This window comes from Garra rufa, chromosome 3 (genome assembly GCF_049309525.1).
Source record: "Garra rufa chromosome 3, GarRuf1.0, whole genome shotgun sequence".
Taxonomy (NCBI): Eukaryota; Metazoa; Chordata; class Actinopteri; order Cypriniformes; family Cyprinidae; genus Garra; species Garra rufa.
Window position 1 is genome coordinate 43,016,844 of NC_133363.1, and position 21,156 is coordinate 43,037,999.

General features: G+C 36.9%; 1 protein-coding gene across 4 annotated transcripts in view; it reads left to right on the forward strand.

The window, feature by feature from the left end:
- myo1ea (myosin IEa) overlaps positions 1-21,156 on the forward strand; it is a 65,347-nt gene extending 44,191 nt beyond the window's left edge. The window contains exons 16-29 of one of the 4 annotated variants that reach the window (XM_073836199.1): positions 654-735; positions 1,774-1,880; positions 2,860-2,958; positions 3,601-3,745; positions 10,030-10,144; positions 11,986-12,155; positions 12,324-12,469; positions 13,258-13,404; positions 15,164-15,321; positions 15,436-15,525; positions 15,612-15,822; positions 15,978-16,010; positions 19,074-19,243; positions 20,321-21,156. In XM_073836199.1, the coding sequence (XP_073692300.1) occupies positions 654-735; positions 1,774-1,880; positions 2,860-2,958; positions 3,601-3,745; positions 10,030-10,144; positions 11,986-12,155; positions 12,324-12,469; positions 13,258-13,404; positions 15,164-15,321; positions 15,436-15,525; positions 15,612-15,822; positions 15,978-16,010; positions 19,074-19,243; positions 20,321-20,397 (1,750 nt within the window). In that variant the 3' untranslated portion in view covers positions 20,398-21,156. The remainder of the gene's footprint in view (positions 1-653; positions 736-1,773; positions 1,881-2,859; positions 2,959-3,600; positions 3,746-10,029; positions 10,145-11,985; positions 12,156-12,323; positions 12,470-13,257; positions 13,405-15,163; positions 15,322-15,435; positions 15,526-15,611; positions 15,823-15,977; positions 16,011-19,073; positions 19,244-20,320) is intronic. The other 3 variants (XM_073836201.1, XM_073836200.1, XM_073836202.1) reach the window with 3 other exon arrangements.

Below are 21,156 nucleotides of genomic sequence, written 5' to 3' on the forward strand. Positions count from 1 at the left end.
TTTTTTGATATTATTATTTACTCTCCAGAGAATCTTCCTGCACTGATTTGGTTCCGATCAGGCAAAAAACCTAAGACTAGTTAGCAAAAGTAGATTTAAAAAAAAATCCAACATACCTGAAAATTTTGCTGGGCTCACAATCAAATATGAGGCAGGTGTTTTGTCCAGCGTGAGCCAAGGATTCCAACGACATACACTTGTATCTGCGACTGACGAATTAGGAGTTATGAGCGGTTTCATACTTTTGATCGCTGTAGCACCCCCGTCAGGTGGTAAACCTCTACAACTTGCTGTTTGTCTGCATGATCAGTTTTACTTGGAGATTGCTGATCCTTGACCATTCTAACAATTACAATAGGGTTTGAGTGCTATCCGCTTGAATCCTTAATGAATTTACTGCTATATGCTGAATGTCAGTAAAAAGTGAGCAAACGGACAGCGAGCAGCTGAGATTAAAAACCACAGGTATTCAGACCATCCCAGTGATGATGGTCTCTGAAACAATGTGCACTGTGGCTCGAAGGAATTCAAGTGACCCTGGTCTGCAGATTCAAAACATTCCTGTCTGTTACAGTCTGTATTTCTTCTGCTGTGTTCCTCTCTTTTCCTACCAACCCCAAATCATTTCTGCCTGGTTTGATTCTCTTCATTAGACCTTTCATCCGTGCCCTGTTCCCAGAAAACCTCAATGCTGAGAAAAAAGGCAGACCCACTACTGCAGGGAGTAAAATCAAGGTGAGTTGGATCTCATCTTGCAGGTTCTTTAAAGGTCTCTGAACCTGTTTCTGCTGTTTCTACACTGATAACGAAAACACTTTTCACATATTCTGGTTTCCTGACTGTGATTAAGTGGTTTTCAGTTTAACATTTTTTCCCCCACATACACTGCCGTTCAAACGTTTGGAATCAGTACGTTTTTTTTTTTTATTATGTTTTTAAAGAAGTTTCTTTATGCTCATCAAGGCTGCATTTATTTGATCAAAAATACAGAAATAAATTGATATTATGAAATATTATTAAGATCTAAAATAGTGTTTTTCTATTTTAATATACATTAAAATCTAATTTATTCCTGTAATCAAAGCTGAATTTTCAGTGTCACATGATTCTTCAGAAATCATTCTAATATGCTGATTTATTATCAGTGCTGGAAACAGTTGATACTTTCAAGATTCTTTGATTAAAAAGTTAAAAAGAACAGCATTTATTTAAAATAGAAAACTTGTTTAACAATATACAAAAGTTCAAAAGTTTGGGATCAGTAAATTTGTGTTCTTTCTCTTTTTTGAAAGAAAGGACGTGTTAAATTGATAAAAAGTGATAGCAAAAACTTATATTGTTAAAAAAGATTTATATTTTAAATAAATGCTGTTCTTTTCATCAAAGAGTCACAGGTTCCAAATAAATTTGACTGCGCAACTGTTGCCAACATTGATAATTCTAATAATAAATCAGCATATTAAAAATGCTTTCATTTAAAATGTGACTCAAATGTGACACTTAAGATTGAAGTAACAGCTGATGAAAATTCAGCTTTGCGTCACAGGAATAAATTATATTTTAAAAGTATATTTAAATAGAAACCATTATTTATATTGTTATAACATTTTGCAATATTACTGTTTTTTTCTGTATTTTTGATCGAATTGATGAGCATAAGAGACTTCTTTAAAAAACAAAAGTCTTACCAATCCCAACATTTTGAATGGCAGTTTAAGTAACTTTGTTAGATGCTTTAGCTCTTTCACATCCTCTTTTTCTTTGTAATGACAGAAACAAGCCAACGATCTGGTGAGCACCCTGATGAAGTGTACACCTCACTACATCCGCTGTATCAAACCCAATGAGACCAAGAAGCCAAAAGACTGGGAGGAGAGCAGGTGAGAGTTCATTGGACAAAAAATTAATACTTACTTCCTGAGCATTTTTAAAGGGGCTATTGATCAGCATTATTATTAAAGTGTATTACATTTAGTCATTATTATTAATGATAAAGTAAAAAAAAATCTATGTTTTGAGAACAAAATATTTTCACTAAGTAGCTTCTGCCATTAATGCGACATCTGAGCTTGTTTTTTATAAGTTTCCGGGAAACATGCTAACAGAAAAAAAACTAACAGCCATTACTTCAGTCTCCAGTATCACATGATCCTTCAAAAATCATTCTAATATGCTGAAGTGGTGCTAAAGAAACTTTTATAATCTTATCACAACATTTTTGTGAAAACAGAATTTTTTTCAGGAATCTTTGATGAATAGGAATTTTAAAAGAACAGCATTTGCTTTTAATCATTTCAATGCATCCCTGTTGAATTAAATTATTAATATATTTTTAAAAAATACTACATTTTTGAAGGGTAGTCTAAATCAATATGGAAAACTCGAAAGGAAAGTAGCAACAAAAGGTTTCCGATTTTATGTCTCGGCATCGTTGTCCTTTGTCTTGGCAGTTCTTTCACCTTTTTTGGTTTGTTTACTTTTCCTGCCTTTTTCCTCTTCTGCCATAGTGTTTTTGGAATGAAACGTGGAATGAAATGTTCTGATCCGGTGCGTTGCATTGTTCAGACTCTAATGGTCTTCCTGTTATGAGGGTTTGTGAGCATTGTTCAAGTTAGGCAGTATAATTAGCACTCAATTTCATTCTCAGGATGTGCGTCCAAAAGATTTACATTTATTTGGTCATTTATTTTGGAAAGACTGATGGGGAAACTACCAGAAATGCCTTATTTGTCAATGAAATTGCAACAGGCTGGGAAAAGTTTCTGTAAAGGGGCTTTTTGAGTTGAACTGTAAATATAAACCTTCCTTCTTTCCTTCCTTCCTTGCTTCCTCTCAATCTCTCTCTCTCTCTCTCTCTAGAGTGAAGCACCAGGTGGAGTATCTGGGTCTGAAGGAGAATATAAGAGTAAGACGTGCTGGCTATGCTTACAGAAGAATCTTCCGCAAATTTTTGAACAGGTAAAGACAGTTATAAATTTAACCTCAAAGCCTGACAAGGAGCTCTTTATAGAACATTATGGAACGAAAGCATATGTTCACATCTGGTGTTACATTTTGTGATCCAATAAGAAGACACCACATTTTCACAAGAAACCGCTTCAGAAAAAGAAGGAAGAGAGATCTTAGTTGGAAGTGTGTTATGGCACTTTCATGTTGATTAATTTTAGTTCATCTTTTGTTGTGGGCCAATAGTTGGGCAGTTTCTGTTGTGTGATTTTTTTTTTTTTTTTTTTTCATCTCAATGTGTGGCAAACAGACGTCATTGTGTTGGCTTAAGGGTCTAATTCTTCCATTATGACAACAATTACTTCACATGCTTCATTGGGTTATTAACATTTTACATGAAAGTAAAAACCTGGATCATCCTTGGTGTGTTAATATTAAACATCTTATTGGTTTTAGAGTTACTTTTTTTACTCCACCCTCCCAGTGTTTGTCTTGTGCACACACTGCATACAGTTTATTTACACAGGGCTGCACTTCAGAAGACTTTCAACTGAGCATTTTGTTCTTCTATATGAATAAAAAATGCATACTTTACTCAAATATATGATTTAATTCTCCAAATGATAAAACCTTCCTGTTGTTTCTTTGCCTCAGGTATGCCATTTTGACGAAGGAGTCATGGCCGACGTGGCGCGGGGATGAAAAGCAGGGTGTGCTGCATCTCTTGCGCTCCGTAAACATGGACCAAGACCAGTATCAGCTCGGACATTCCAAAATCTTCGTCAAAGCCCCTGAGTCGGTAAGATTTGACAAGTTTGGACAAGTCCATTTTCCATTTTTCTGCAACAGAATATGTCAAGTCTGTCTACTCCACTTTGGAGAGTCAGTATTTCACATTTTGATCCTCTTTTAGTCAAAAGTCTTTTCACACAAAAATGAAAATTTGTTCATTAATTACTAGGGCCGGGACTTTAACGCGTTAATTTAGATTAATTAATTACACAAAAATAACGCGTAAAAATTTTTTAACGCATTTTAATCGCACTTAGTTTTGCACCGCGGAACGTTTCTCACTGGGTGAGATTCGGTGGACCGATTATACTGGAGCACAAACTAGCGTTCAGACAAGCCAAAGAACTTATACCAAAGAAGCTGCGTCCGTCCTAAATAGTATTGTATGTCCCCAATCGTAGTATGTTTAAAAAAGTATTCCAAAGATTCCCGGATGGTCTACTACTTAACGATCAATGCACACTCTAACGGCTAATATTGCAGTCAACACACTGCGCCGTGAACGAGAATTCGATTAGAACTACAAACACGCATAAAAAGTGTTAAAAAACTACAAACATGGAGGATATGCGCGACCAACGGACAGGTAGAGAAATGGGTTTGAGTGATAAATAATCAGTGTGTAACCTGATAAAAAATATTTTTTAAATGTAATCCGTGTTATATTCCATGTGCAGCAACATTTATAATGATGGTTTGGTCATTAACGTTTAAATGCACAATTAAGCAAACACAAGAGCAGAGTTCTCGGCATGAAAGACTCGTTAAAGAACGTGCCTCTTAATTTCTCTCTAATACGGTAGGAAATGTAGATATGTTAAGCTATGCAACAAGGAATTCGCATATCACCGCAGCACATCGAGCCTATTGCTACACTTAATGGCAATATTGCACTGGTCTGTAGGACTTGTTGGACTTGGTTGAACAAAAATAAACAATATTTTGTTGCTTAAGCTTATGTATTCAGTCATTATTTAATGGTATACTAAAAATCCATATAAAAAAACTTACTTCTCACTGTTCTCAGGTCAAATATTTATATGCGATTAAAATGCGATTAATTTCGATTAATTAATTACAAAGCCTCTAATTAATTAGATTAAATTTTTTAATCGAGTCCCGGCCCTATTAATTACTCATCCTCATGTCGTTCCAAACCCGTAAGACCTTTGTTCGTCTTCCAAACACGAATTATGATATTTCTGATGAAATCTGAGAGCTTTCTGACCCTACAGTAATGTAATTACAACGCTCAAGGGCCAGAAAGGTAGTAAAGACGTCTTTAAAAATAGCTCATGTGACATCAGTGATTCAAAGGATTTACGGTATGGAAAAACACGAAGGTGAGTTATTAATGACAGAATTTTCATTTTTGGATGAACTATGCCTTTAAGACTTCACGTGACAGAATTCACCAAATGTTGGAATAGGAACCTTCTGTGCACTTGTTTGCGTTCCAGCTCTCCCACATTCACATGTACGTATGAATGAAAGCGAATGGAACACAGTCTAGTGTGACCATACCATACCAGAAAGTGCCCACATACTCTTTGGTGTCTAAATATTAAACAGTTCAACAGTTTTGTCATTTAAAACCAAACCTCTGTTTTTCTTGATGTTTTACTTTTGTTTTCAGAAATCATTCAAATATTCTGATTTGATGCTTAAAGGTTTTTAATATAATTATATTATTATAAAAGTAGAAAATTGTGCTACTTGATATTTTTGTGGAAACAATGTGATTTGATGCATAGAACGTTCAAAGAAACAGCATTTATTTCAAATAGAAATTATACATTATAAATGCCTTTTCTGTCACTTGTGATCAATTTATTTGTTCTTGCTGAATAAAAGTATTTTATTTGTAAAAATACTCTTAAAAAAACACTTACTGACCCCTAAACTTTTGAATGGTAGTGTAAATGCCACTTTTTTATATTTTGTATTAATGCATTTATGCTGATACTTTTTTAAAATATATCAGTGTCCATATACAGTACGTTCACTTCTTAAAGGGATAGTTCGCCCAAAAATAAAAATTCTGTCATTAATTACTCACCCTCATGTCGTTCCAAACCCGTAAGACCTTCGTTCATCTTCAGAACACAAATTAAGATATTTTTGATGAAATTCAAAAGCTTTCTGACCCTGCATAGACAGCAATGCAACTTCTATGTTCAAGGCCCAGGAAGGTAGGAAGGACATCATAATAGTCCATGTGACATCAGTGGTTCAACTGTAATGTTCTGAAGTTAAGAAAATACTTTTTGTGTGCAAAGAAAACTAAAATAACAACTTAAAGTTCATGTGTCTTAGTTGATTGTCTATATATTCTGGTTCAAAAAAGTACTGGTTTTTGAAACGGCGCCACCACTCTTGTCCTTTTGTGCAACAGCAGCTGCTCTGGGCATGTGATGTAATGCTCAAATCTTATTGGACGGCCCGTGTTTCGCTTTGCGAAACTGAAGGATTCGTCAGACTGGTTCGAAAAAGAAAACATTCGCATTCGCAAGTCTACTGTCAGAACGCTGACTCCTGCATCAGCAGCACCACATGCATGCATGGTACTCAGTGAACGTGTGTCGAAGACTGACACGGAAAAGAAGGAATTGCTGAATAAAGTAATTACTTTCATTTTCTTTGCTCACGAAAAGTATTTTCGTAGCTTCGTAACATTCAGGTTGAACCACTGATGTCACATGGACTATTTTAACAACGTCCTTACTACCTTTCTGGACCTTGAACATGGTAGTACCGTTGCTGTCTATGCAGGGTCAGAAATCTCTCAGATTTCATCAAAAATATCTTACTTTGTTTTCTGAAGATGAAAGGTCTTACATTTTAGAACGACATGAAGGTGTGTAATTAAAGGTTGTATCAGCGATTTCTAGCCTGAAACATAAAGTGTCAAATTCAGCTGACCTTTCTTCACGATCCGCTCGCTGCCTGCCCCATAAATTGTCTGTGAAAAAAACGCGTCTCTCTGGTCAGCCTAGGGTCCGAGATATGCCAAAAAAACAATCGGCACTACCAACCTTTCCACAGATAAACAAACAGTGTTCCAACCAATCAGCGTCAGGGGTTTGGTGTTGTGGACTTTCGCTCCACCTCCCTCACATCCCAGCACCAGTAGGAAAGTCCACAACACCAAACCCCTGACGCTGATTGGTCGGAACACTGTTTGTTTATCTGTGGAATAGTTAACAGCGTCGATTGTTTTTTTGGCATATCTCGGACCCTAGGCTGACCAGAGAGTCGCGGTTTTTTCACAGACAATTTATGGGGCAGGCAGCGAGCGGATCGTGAAGAAAGGTGAGCTGAAATTGACACTTTATGTTTTAGGCTAGAAATCGCTGATACAACCTTTAATGACAGAATTTTCATTTTTGGGTGACGCACCAGCAACAGCTGACACAAGCTTTTCCGTCAGCAGCATGTAGAACATTCCTTCTTACTTTGGTCTAGATTTAACATTTCAGTTGTGCTTTAATGGCAAGAGAGTGTTGAAGTGTAAAAGTCAGCCTTTGTCTCGCAGACATCAGTTCAGCTCAGAGTGCTGATGAATAGTGGGCAGTCACTGGGCCGGTCCCACGTCAGCACTGTTAGGTCAACATTACTCTGGATCTGATACACAACTGCAGTGCTGTGGTAAAGCTGCTTCTGTTATGTCCAAGACAGCTTTGCTTTTTCCACTGCGTTTTTTTTTTTTGAACTGCTTATGAAAGCACTGCTTGTGGATGTGCTGTGATCTCACTGTTGACATTTAGATGTACACACATATGCATAGACTCGCAGAATACGGCTCTGTGGCTCGCCATGAATGCACCAGATTATCCAGAGATCTGTGACTTTGGCATATAGGTGCTAAAACGTGGCCTTTTCTAAGTGTGTGTGTAATATTAAATAAGGGAGAGCCCAGATTTAAACTGCCCGGCTTCTCAAAACAAAACGCCTTCTGAGATAAGGTGCTGACACGGAGTAATTAGTTCATGACTACAGGAATTTCTTTAGTGAGAGAGGAGTGTGCATGTAGTAGTCGCTTTGCCAGAATGAACTCTTTGATCCCAGAGAGCTGATGAAGATGAGTCTTACAGTGTTTGGGTTAGATGGGATGAATCTCATCAACACTGTCAAAAATGTCCAGGCCACTCTTTACCACAGAAGTTTTGGGGTCAGTGAGTTCTTTTAATGCATATTTAGGCATATAAAATGTTTATTTTAGTGTTTTAATTTTTTCATTTATTTGAACAAAATAGTGTAATAAGTATAAATGTGTTAGTTATCAGCTATTAGTCATAACATTAAACTGTTTATCAATGGGAGGTTTGTGAATGTGTGTTAGTTTGTGTGTGGGATGGGAGACAAAGGGGGATTTCACTGTGCATTGGCTCATAATTTCTCATCCTGTGCCAGCCATTTGTGTGTGTTTGAGAGAGAGAGAGTGAGTGAGTGAGTGAGTGAGTGAGTGAGTGAGTGAGTGAGTGAGTGAGTGAGTGAGTGAGTGAGTGAGTGAGTGAGTGAGTGAGTGAGTGAGTGAGTGAGTGAGTGAGTGAGTGAGTGAGTGAGTGAGTGAGTGAGTGAGTGAGTGAGTGAGTGAGTGAGTGAGTGAGTGAGTGAGTGAGTGAGTGAGTGAGTGAGTGAGAGAGAGAGAGAGAGAGAGAGAGAGTCAGTGCCAGGCCTTTGTGATAATGATAGGATCTGATGTTTAGTCTACAGTGCAGCAGAGCTATGACAGTGTGTTTTTGAGCTGTACAGTGCTCAGAGCATTATGAGATGACCACAGGATAACTTTGAACAGCTGCTTACTGAGGAAGAGAAATATAAAATCTGAAAGAGAAATTGCTGCATGACAAGCACAGACTGAACCTACAGTCGTGGCCAAAAGTTTTGAGAATGACACAAAGATTAGTTTTCACAAAGTTTGCTGCTAAACTGCTTTTAGATCTTTGGTTCAGTTGTTTCTGTGATGTACTGAAATATAATTACAAGCACTTCATACGTTTCAAAGGCTTTTATCGACAATTACATGACATTTATGCAAAGAGTCAGTATTTGCAGTGTTGGCCCTTCTTTTTCAGGACCTCTGCAATTCGACTGGGCATGCTCTCAATCAACTTCTGGGCCAAATCCTGACTGATAGCAACCCATTCTTTCATAATCACTTCTTGGAGTTTGTCAGAATTAGTGGGTTTTTGTTTGTCCACCCGCCTCTTGAGGATTGACCACAAGTTCTCAATGGGATTAAGATCTGGGGAGTTTCCAGGCCATGGACCCAAAATTTCAACGTTTTGGTCCCCGAGCCACTTAGTTATCACTTTTGCCTTATGGCACGGTGCTCCATCGTGCTGGAAAATGCATTGTTCTTCACCAAACTGTTGTTGGATTGTTGGAAGAAGTTGCTGTTGGAGGGTGTTTTGGTACCATTCTTTATTCATGGCTGCGTTTTTGGGCAAAATTGTGAGTGAGCCCACTCCCTTGGATGAGAAGCAACCCCACACATGAATGGTCTCAGGATGCTTTACTGTTGGCATGACACAGGACTGGTGGTAGCGCTCACCTTTTTTTTCTCCGGACAAGCCTTCTTCCAGATGCCCCAAACAATCGGAAAGAGGCTTCAGCAGTCCATTTGCCATACTTTTTGCAGAAGATCAATCTGTCCCTGATGTTTTTTTTTTTGGAGAGAAGTGGCTTCTTTGCTGCCCTTCTAGACACCAGGCCATCTTCCAAAAGTCTTGGCCTCACTGTGCGTGCAGATGCGCTCACACCTGCCTGCTGCCATTACTGAGCAAGCTCTGCACTGGTGGCTCTCCGATCCCACAGCTGAATCCTCTTTAGGAGACGATCCTGGCGCTTGCTGGACTTTCTTGGACGCCCTGAAGCCTTCTTAACAATGCAGTGGAAAGTTTTTTTCGGGATTAAGTTAATTTTCATGGCAAAGAAGGACTATGCAATTCTTCTGATCACTCTTCATAACATTCTGGAGTATATGCAAATTGATATTATAAAAACTTAAGCAGCAACTTTTCCAATTTCCAATATTTATGTAATTCTCAAAACTTTTGGCCACGACTGTACTATGTGTCATAATGGGGCTGATTAATACATGAATACGATAAAGAGTGACCTTTAGTGTAATGGACAGGGTTGTGTAGCTCTATTCACTGTTGTTAAGATAATAAGAGTGCAAACAAAGCACATGATTCGTTTAACTGATTCAAACTGAGGAATTTGTGAGCCCTTTAATTGATTAGTTTAAACAAATAAACAAACTGCATTGTATTTTGTTCACAGCTCTTCCTGTTGGAGGAAACGAGAGAGCGCAAATTCGATGGTTATGCCAGAACCATTCAGACGGCTTGGAGGAAATATTGTGCACGGAAGAAATATGTTCAAATGAGAGAGGAGGGTGAGTTCAATCTTCTGATGAGTTGTTTGAGTGAGGTTAAAGTGTACGATTTTACATTCACTACCAGTCAAGATTTTTTGTTTTTAAAGAAGTCGCTTCTACTCACCAAGCTTGCATTTATTTGATCCAAAATACAGCAAAAATTGTGTTTTTTTTTTTACTATCTACAATAACTGTTTTATATTTGAATGTGTTTTACATTTTCAGCATCATTACTCTAGTCTTCAGTGTCACATGATCCTTCAGAAATCATTCTAATATGCTGATTTACTGTACAAGAAACTTTTTTTTTATTATTATCATCAATATTTAAAACAGTTGAGTACATGTCTTTCAGGATTCTTTGAATAGAAAGATCCAAATATCAGCATTTATCTGAAATAAAAAGCTTTTGTAATATATTACACTACACATTTCAAAAGCTTGAAGTGAGTATAATTTCATTTATTTATTTATTTTGGGAGATTATAGAAATTATAGAAATTATTATTCTTATATTTAGCAAGGATGCTTTAAATTGATAAAGTGATGATAAAGACATTTATAATGTTACAAAAGAGTTTTATTTCAGATAAATGCTGTCCTTCTGAACTTTCTATTCATCAAAGAAACCTGAAATAAAATCTACTCAGCTGTTTTCAACTTAATAATAATAATGTGTTTTGAGCAGCAAATCAGAATATTAGAATGATTTCTGAAGGATCATGTGACTGGAGTAATTATGCTTGTAATTTATTCCTGTGATTTCAAAGCTGAATTTTATTTCAAAAAATATTCAAATAGAAAAATTAGTTTAAAAATATTTCAAAATGACAGTTTTTGCTGTACTTTGTATTAAAAATAAATGCTGGCTTAATCAGCAGAAGAGACCTCTTTTAAAAACATCCTACAAAAAGTTTTGACTGGTAGTGTACAAGCAACCGCATGCAAAGACAAACACATTATGAGATGGTAGAACATGGTAGAATGTGCCACAGTTAAAAGGGAAATTCTGTGGTTTTCCCCTGGATATCTTTGGAGTCTGACCTCAACTGCTGCTTTCAGCTGAATTATTGTCATCATGTTTAAAAGTAATAATAGACACAGAGAAAAATCCTCCCACCTTGTCTGAGTGATCATGTTTGGCTGTTTATTCAGCTATGCGCCCTTTCGGCCCAGTTTAAGAATAAAAACACTTTATTAAAACACTTTTCACCTTAACTAGTATTTCATTTAGCTATTAACAATGTCTAATTGTGTACATAAACTTTGTTTAAAATAGTTTGGGTTTGTTCAAAAGTGTTATTATTAAAAATAGTATATCTTCATTTAAAAGTATTATTAGAAATAATAAATGAATGAATAAATAAATAAGTTTCTTGAGTATAATTATTGTGAAGACTGGAATAATGGCTGCTTCTCAATATTACTGTTTTTACTGTATTTTGATCAAATAAATGCAGCCTTGGTAAGATTTTTTCAAAAATATTGAACATTCTTACCAGCTCTAAACTTTTAAACAGTAGTGTACATGAAACCAAGCGGATTTCCATCATTTTTGTCTCCCCCCCCCCACCCCCGTACCACATTTCGTCTATAACAAATGTCATTTTCACCATATATGAGATTAGGAATTTGATGGAAATATAAATTTTTGCAATAAAATGAATAATTCTGCTAATTTTATAGCTAACGTTTTATGCATATCACATACAATTAATTATTTTCACAGTTTTTGTATTAAAATTGCAGCTTGACTGGAAATTGGATTTAACTTATTTTAAAGCATACTCTTCGGATCATGGCATAAGAACTGAAGCTTTTTGAAGATAACACTGAACACTGATTCTATCCTCTTCCAGCCTCTGATCTGCTGCTGAACAGGAAGGAGAGAAGAAGGCACAGCTTGAACAGGAACTTTGTGGGTGATTACATAGGTATGGATGACCGGCCCGAGCTCAGGCAGTTTGTGGGCAAGAGGGAGAAGATCGATTTTGCGGACAAAGTTAACAAATTCGACAGGCGGTTTAAGGTGAGGTTACCAAAATTAGCACACAGCTGTGCCTGTTACAGCTTCTATTGCTCAGTGATCAAGATACAGTCTTTGATTTATTAGCAAGCAGGTCAGATTTTCCTTGGATGACATGCAACATTTATAGGTGTATATATAAGCGTCTAAAACTGTGTTTTATCTGTTCAGAGCATCAAGAGAGACCTGATCCTCACCCCTAAATCTGTCTACCTGATTGGAAGAGAAAAGGTGAAGCAGGGGCCAGAGAAAGGGGTGGTGAAAGAGGTCCTAAAGCGCAAAATAGACGTGGAGAAGATAATGGCTGTTTCTCTAAGGTACGTTATGATCCTGCACAAGCTCAATCAGTTCATTTAATGTAATGGCAAGCTACAACAAAACGTAGCATTTGAGGAGTCATTTGAATAGGAACTGTAAAAACCTTTATATTGAGCCATAAGGAGGCTGCCAAATGGGCTGCAACTTCCCTCCCATATGTAAAACAGAGTTTGTATGCAGTCCCACAATGCCTTGCATAACCATCTGCAGAATTATAGGCGCAGAGACATCAAAGGTCCAGTCTGGTTGTTAGAGCCGTCATCTGCCCTGTGTTCCTTAACACATGTTGAAGCGAGGTCTGCGATATACAAAGCTTCGGTCTCTTAAAAACATTTATAGTTTTTTAGTGTTCGCTGGAAAGGATCAAACATCCAGAACTCTCTCAAAGAAAACCTAACCTAGCTTACTGATCTAACACATAACGACCAGGGACGAGGTACCAGCCCCCCACAACCTTGCATATTTCGGTTTTGGAGTGGGGGGTTGTCAATAATGTGAACCAGGTGTTGCTGGGAAGGGAGAGTACACCTTGTAAAAAACTCATTAGAAAGGACTTAAGTTTATTGAGTGAAGCAGGGCATCTCTGCATGTGTCTCAGACATGGAAACTCCAACAGCCACCTTATCATTTGCTTTTTTTTTTATTTGTGACCCAACAACCTGTGTTGGTGGAAATCCCCAAAAGTGCCTCAACATGTGTAACCTGAAATAAAAGACTGTTCTTGTGTTGAATGATTGAACAAATGTGGATATTTCAGATCTTGAAAAGGCATTTGTCTTCCCTACAGCACATTGCAGGATGACTTCATGATCCTGCACGAGGAGGAGTATGACAGCCTGTTGGAGTGTGTATTCAAGACGGAGTTTATCAGTTTACTGGCACGCCGATACGAAGAGAGAACACAGAAAAAACTACCTCTCAAATTTAGCACCACGTAGGTTGAAATATATTTAACATAGCTACAGTTATAGCATTGCCATGGTGTTGTAATTAATTAAAATGTGAAAAGATTCCAACGTAACAATTTGGTAAAACTTTACTTAAAGCCTTTAAGTATATTTAATTATAAAGTGATCTAATGCATTAATTAAGCATTGCGATGCACTTTATAATGCATTGTATGATCTTAAGGGTGATTATAATACATTATAATACTTATCTATTCATAGAAAGAAAAATGCATTAAAACACATTTGTAATGCATTAATTATGCATTATGCACCTTATAATGCACTATATGTGACACTGTGACCGCAAAACCTGTTTTTGAAAATTTTTGAAATTTAGATTTATACAACATCTGAAAGCTGAATAAATGGGCTTTCCATTGATGTACGGTTTGTTAGGATAGGATAATATTTTTCGAGATACATCAAATATCCAGAATCTAAGGGTTCAAAAAATCAAACTATTGAGAAAATCGCCTTTGAAGTTGTTCAAATGAAGTTTTGACATTTACAGTAGGAAATTTACAAAATATCTTAATGGAACATGATCTTTACTTAATATCCTAATGATTTTTGGCATAAAGAAAAATAGATGATTTTGACCCATACAATGTATTTTTGGCTATTGCTACAAATATACCCGTTCTGCTTAAGAGTGGTTTTGTGGTCCAGGTTCACATATGATCATGATTATAACCATGTGGACTTTTTGTTTTTGAAAGACATTTATTTTGCTCACCAAGGCTGTATTTATTTGATCTAAGTCCAAACACTAATATTGTGAAATAATATTAAAGTTTAAATGAATCATATTCTGTTTTTTATATATACACTATCAGGCAAAAGTTTTTGAACAGTAAGATTTTTAATGTTTTTTAAAGAAGTCTATTCTGCTCACCAAGCTTGCACATATTTCATCCAAAGTACAGCAAAAACAGTACAATTTTGAAATATTTTTACTATTAAAAATAACTGTTTTCTATTTAAATATATTTTAAAAAGTGATTATTTATTATTTATTTTAGTAATTTATTCCTGTGATTTCAAAGCTGCATTTTTAGCATCATTACTCCAGTCACATAATCCTTTAGAAGTCATTTTAATATTCTGATTTGCTGTTCAAAAAACATTTATTATTATTATATTGAAAACAGCTAAGTAGAATTTTGTCAGCTTTCTTTTATAAATAGAAAGTTCAGAAGAACAGCATTTATCTGAAATAGAAATCATGTGTAATATTAGAAATGTCTGATGTTCTGAAAATATAACTGTTTTAAATATTGATGATGATAATAATAAAAAAAAATGTTTCTAGTAATGATGCTGAAAATTTAGCTTTGATCACTGGAATAAATTACATTTTAAAATATATTCAAATAGAAAACCGGTATTTTAAATAGTAAAAATATTTCAAAATTGTACTGTTTTTGCTGTACTTTGAATCAAATAAATGCAGGCTTGGTGAGCAAAATAGACTTCGTTAAACAGTCTTACTGTTCAAATACTTTTGACTGGTAGAGTATATTTTAAAATGTTACTTATTCCAGTGGTGTTACTTATTCCTTCTTTGATGAATGGAAAATAAAAAAACAGCATTTGTGGAAATCATTTGTTACATTATAAATGCCTTTAGTTAGGTTTTTTTTTCAATTATTATTGTTTTAATAAATTAAATAAAACATTTGAAATTATGTCCAAATACTTCATGCGGCCACTGTACACTAATGAAGATGATTGGCCCTGCAGGCTGGAAATGAAACTGAAGAAAGAAGGATGGGGACCCTGGAATGCCGGAGGATCCAGACAGGTGCAGTTCATCCAAGGTCAAGGTGACATAGCAGTGCTGCGACCTTCAAACAAAATGCTGCAGGTCAGCATTGGACCGGGTTTGCCCAAAAACTCACGTAAGTGATGACTAGTGTCATGTGTTATTCACAATATAATTTAACCGTATGTAATTGAATGTTAGTTGTTATCCATCCATGCAAGACCTCATACACCCAAATTAAATCATTCAGGTCCTACTAAGCAGGGCGTCATCCAAAGCCGTCCCAACACGTCCAGGACGCACCACCACACCCCAACGCGAGTCGCACCTGGCCCTCCAGGTACATTAACCCGACTTTCCCAATCTTCTCATTACCTCAGTCAACTTGCGTTTGATCAAAAGATCTAAAGCTTGTATGCTTCCCAGCAGCTCACCAAAATGGAGGGCTGAAGAATGCAAATCACACTGCCAATCAGAGGAACTCGCAACATCACAGTAATCAGAGACCGACATCTGGAAACACGGCACATCCGTTTTTGCCTACTAATGTCAGTCAGCTCAAGGACAGAGGCAGCAGACAGGCACCCCAGCAACCCAACCTGGATTTCCTCAAAGTACCAGACCAAGGGGCCGCAGGGTGAGAGCACATAGTGTACACACACACTTGAAATTATATAGCTAACAACGAATGGTAAACATTTCTGATTGCTAGATGCATAGCTGGAGCTCAACTACCAGACATTATCCATGATCTGCATTTGAATGTAACATGCATGTATCTTTTTACCATAGCAGAAATCGACAACCATCTGACAATGGAGGAATGTGAGTCTGAGCATGTGTGTAGTTTCTGTTAGGTGGCAGTGGTTGTGGTTCATTTGAATAGCGCTAGATCAACACCAGAGATGCCCAACTTCAAATACACCATCGCATTTTCTCAGTCTTGTTTTGGATTTTATTTCCTTATCACATTTTATAGATTAAAGTTTGTTTCACACTACTGTTCAGAAGTTTGGTAGCGGTAATATTTTGAATACGCTCTCCAAAGCTGCATTTATTTAATCAAAAATACAATAAAAACAGCAATATTGTAAAATATTATTGCAGTTTAAAATAACGCTTTTCTTTTTGAAAATATTTTTAAATGAAATTTATTCCGGTGATGGCCATTACTCACATAGTCTCAGCCTCAGACGTCACGCCCACGGAACGTTGGCTAAACGTCTGATGCATATGGTACACTTAACTGGAAACACTTCAGGAATGTCGAAGTCGTCGTCTGATTAGTTGAATTTGATCGGATTTCCAGGAGACGCGAGTGTCGCGTTTATTTTCGGTCCGCCGGGAAACAAAGTGCAGACTGATTTACTCTGCGTTTTGCTAAAAGGTGCTTATGCAGACGCCGTTGTTGTTATACACATTTGCGACGTTCGCGAACAAATTACTGACTTACTGCTTGTTCTCCCTCTTCTTCGTTATCTTTCAATGCTGGTTATTTCAATGACTGACTTGTTGCATGCCAGTCTGTTGTTGTGGGGGCATTTCTACGCCCGAAAAGTGACGCTGAATGAAACGAACTGTGATTGGTTGTTTGACATGTCGGTCAAACGGTCTTATGGGCGGGCCTTGGCCAATTAAAGCTGCCATGAATTCCAGACCTTCAGCCGTCAGTCTGAAGGTCAGGCTACTCGAGACTATTACTCACATGACACTTACGCTTGAGGTCAAAAGTTTACATAAACCTTGCAGAATCTGCAAAATGTTAATTATTTGACCAAAATAAGAGGGATCATACAAAATGCATGTTATTTTGTGTTTAGTACTGACCTGAATAAGATATTTCACATAAAAGATATTTACATTTAGTCTGTAAGAGAAAATTTATAAAAATGACCCCATTCAAAAGTTTACATACACTTGATTCTTAATAGTGTTGTTACCTGAATGATCCACAGCTAAATTTTTTTTTGTTTAGTGATAGTTGTTCATGAGTCCCTTGTTTGTCTTGAACAGTTAAACTGCCTGCTGTTCATCAAAAAAATCCTTCAGGTCCCACAAATTCTTTGGTTTTTCTGCATTTTTGTGTATTTGAACCCTTTTTCTTATTTTGCCTAAATATCATATATTTGTCATTTTGTACTGCCCTTAAGAATTTACAGAAGATACTTACATGTTTCCCAGAAGACGAAATAAGTTACATTTACCCTGATTTTCAAATTCAAAAAGTTTTTACCCCCTGGCTCTTAACGCATTATGTTTCCCTTTGGGGCATCAGTGAGCGTTTGAACCTTCTGTAATAGTTGCATATGAGTCCCTCAGTTGTCCTCAGTGTGAAAAGATGGATCTCAAAATCATACAGTCGTTGTTGGAAAGGGTTCAAATACACGAAAATGCTGGAAAGCCAAAGAATTAGTGGGACCTAAAGGATTTTTCTGAAAACAGCAGGCAGTTTAACTGTTCAGGACAAACAAGGGACTCTATGAACAATTATCACTAAACAAAAATAAATAAAAAAATAAAAAAATAAAAATAAAAACAGCCGTGGATCATTCAGGTAACAACACAGTATTAAGAATTAAGTGCATCTAAACCTTTGAAAAGAGTAATTTTTTTTAAATTCAACTGTTATTTTCTCTTGTGGAGTATATGTAGATGTCTTTTATGTGAAACATCTTATTCAGGTCAGTACTAAATAAAAAACAACATTTGCATTTCCTCTTATTTTGGTAAAATAATGAACATTTTGCAGATTCTGCAAGGTGTATGTAAACTTTTGACCTCAACTGTGTTCGGTGTTCAAAAAGAATTATCATTATCAATGTTGAAAACAGTTTTGCTGCTTAATATTTTTTTGTGGAAACCATGATAAAGGAGCAGCATTTGTTTGAAATGCTGAATAAACGTATTTAAAAAGTATTCTTAAAAAGTCTTTCTGACTCCAAACTTTTGAATGGTAGTGTGTGTTACTGAACAGAGTTCAGATTGTTAATATCTAATTATGTAAGAGACTGGTTTTACTTGAACTTCAAAAAGGTTAAGGACTTTGGGTTGGGCATTTTCTAACATTTTCTCTGTTGTAGTCATGATGAGGTTCGACACAGACACATCATGAAGGCTGAAGGGCTAACAAATGGCCATTCGTCACAACAGCAGGAAAACAAATTCTGGGCTTAAAGGGATAATTCACAAATGAATAATTCACATAATTCAAAAATGAAAATTCTGTCGTTAATTACTCACCCTCATGTCGTTCCAAATCTAACCTTCATTCATCTTTGTATCACAAATTAAGATATTTTTTTAAAAATCTGAGAGATTTTTGACCCTGCATAACATCAGTGCAACTACCACGTTCAAGGCCCAGAAAGGTAAAGTTAAGGTTGAACCACTGATGTCACATGGACTATTTGAACAATGTCCTTACCTACCTTTCTGTGCCTTGAACGTGTCAGTTGCATTGCTGTCTGTGCAGGGTCAGATAGCTCTCAGGTTTCATCAAAAATATCATAATTTGTCTTCCGAAGAAGAACGAAGGTCTTACAGGTTTGGAACAACATGAGGGTGAGTAATTAATGACAGAATTTCCATTTTTGGGTGAACTATCTTTTTAAAAGTAAGGTGGAGGATCAACTGAACAAAGTCTATTTGGAAATAAAGACTAGTTCAGCCTGACATGATGATAAATGTGAATCTGTCGCCACCTAGTGGGGAACACGTGAACTAACACCACAAAATCAGACAACTAACCCTCTCACAGCAGCTATATGGTGCTCCAAGGCCTAGTTGACTTCACACTTACCTTCTTTGTAGAAGCATGTTCCTGTGGTTGCTGCAGTGTTCAAATGCAACTCCATCAGTTCATGTCTTCTGTGCTTTTTTTTCTCCAAGGGCACACAGACAGTCCACAAACAGGCCCACTCCAGGAGGTGGCCGTCCCAAACCAGCTCCCAAGCCAAAGCCCCAGGTGCCTCAATGTAAAGCTCTTTATGCCTATGACGCCCAAGACACGGATGAGCTCAGTTTCAACGCAGATGATATCATTGACATCATTAAGGAAGGTGAGACAGTGCTTGTTTTATATATTATAAATGGTTTTTTTTGTGGCAGAAGAATGCCATTTGTGACTCTACAAAATCAGTCATAAGGGTCAGTTTTTTGAAATTGAGATTTATACATTATCTGAAAGCTGAGTAAATATGCTTTTTGACGTATGGTTTGTTACGATAGAACAGTATTTGTAAGATTTTTAACTCAAACCGTTGCAGTCTGTTAGTTATATAATGGCAGTGAATGGGCACCAAACCTTTGAAAGTAAAAAAAAACATGCACAGACAAATCCAAATTACACCTTGCGGCTCGTGACGATACATTGATGTCCTAAGACATGAAACGATCGGTTTTCGCGAGAAACTGAACAGTATTTATATTATTTGTTACCTTTGATACACAGCAATGTCCAACTCGGCTCAGCATCAGGCGCGTTACACGTGTACGCGCTCTGGAGTAGTGTACGCAAATGCCAGAAGGGGAAACGGTGAAAAGTCGACGGTCCCGGATGAGTTCGCAAGCAAACGTAATCTTTTAGCTTTAAATCGGTTTGAACAATCAGGATAAGCGCAAGTTATTAACATTTTGAATGGCCACTATACCCACAATCTCTGTGCTCGGTGTAAACAATGAGTGTCGTATACACGCGACAGATCGCTTCCGGCGTTTGCGTATACTACGCCAGCGCTCTTACACGTGTAACGTGCCTGATGCTGAGCTGAGTTGAACATTGCTGCGTATCAAAGGTAAAAAATGCTATAACTACTGTTCAGTTTCTCACAAAACCCGATCGTTTCGTGTCTTAGGACATCAATGTATCGTCACAAGCCGCAGGGTGTAATTTGGATGTTTTTTTTTTACTTTCAAAGGTTTGGTGCCCATTGACTGCCATTATATAACAGACTGTCACGGTTTAAGTTAAAAATCTTAGTTTGTGTTCTACTGAAGAAACAAAGTCTCCTACATCTTGGATGCAATGGGGGTAAACAGATTAACATCAGATTTTCATTTTTAGGTGAACTATTCATTTAAGACTTGTTTTGTGGTCCAAGGTCACATTTTAATATCTGTCCATTATTTATGTCTAGATGCCTCTGGATGGTGGACAGGGAGGCTGAGAGGCAAACAAGGCCTTTTCCCAAACAACTACGTGACTAAGATCTAACCTCTCCTGCCGTTAATGAGGGGACCAGACTTGAACCTCAGCAGACTTGTTAGACAAAGAAGGACAAAAAAGGAGGAACAAATGATATTATGAAGGAAGGAGCTATGGTTAAACTCCTCAGAAGCTCTGCGTTCTGGTGCCACGGACACTTGAGGCCATGCGGGCAGACGCCGGTCGGACACGAAAACTTTTCTCCAGGGCGCTAAATTCTGAACTGTCCCTGTGAGCACTGATCAAAACTATTTATTGTATTTATATTCCAGCATTCTACAGTTTCTTTCTGATGTGGTTTGTTCATCTGTCATTGATATTTAAGGTGATCTTAATTCACTTGAAGAGATGAAGTAGCCATTTTATGTGGGAACAGGCTTTTTTAAGATTATGCTTTTGAAATGGATACATTTTATATGTAAATTAAGGTGCTTGCCTTTTAGAGTCACCTGCTGTTTATGATTTTTATTTGACATTTTTTCCAATTTCTTGAAGTCATGTCCAAATCAATGGTTTTAGTGGGGAATGTTTTGCTGCTAAGGAACGTTTTTACATGTTATTGCCTTTCATCTTGTAGTTAAGAGAAACCCAAATGTATAAATGCACTACGGCTCTTGAAAACCATGGTTTGCATGCTTTTGAAGTTCATAATCTCAAAACAATGCTGAATGTATCATTGTGCAAAATATGCAAACCGTTGGGGAAAACTGTCTAAATTTAAACTACAGTGGTATTTCCAAGCATTAAAGACACACAATCAGCACATTG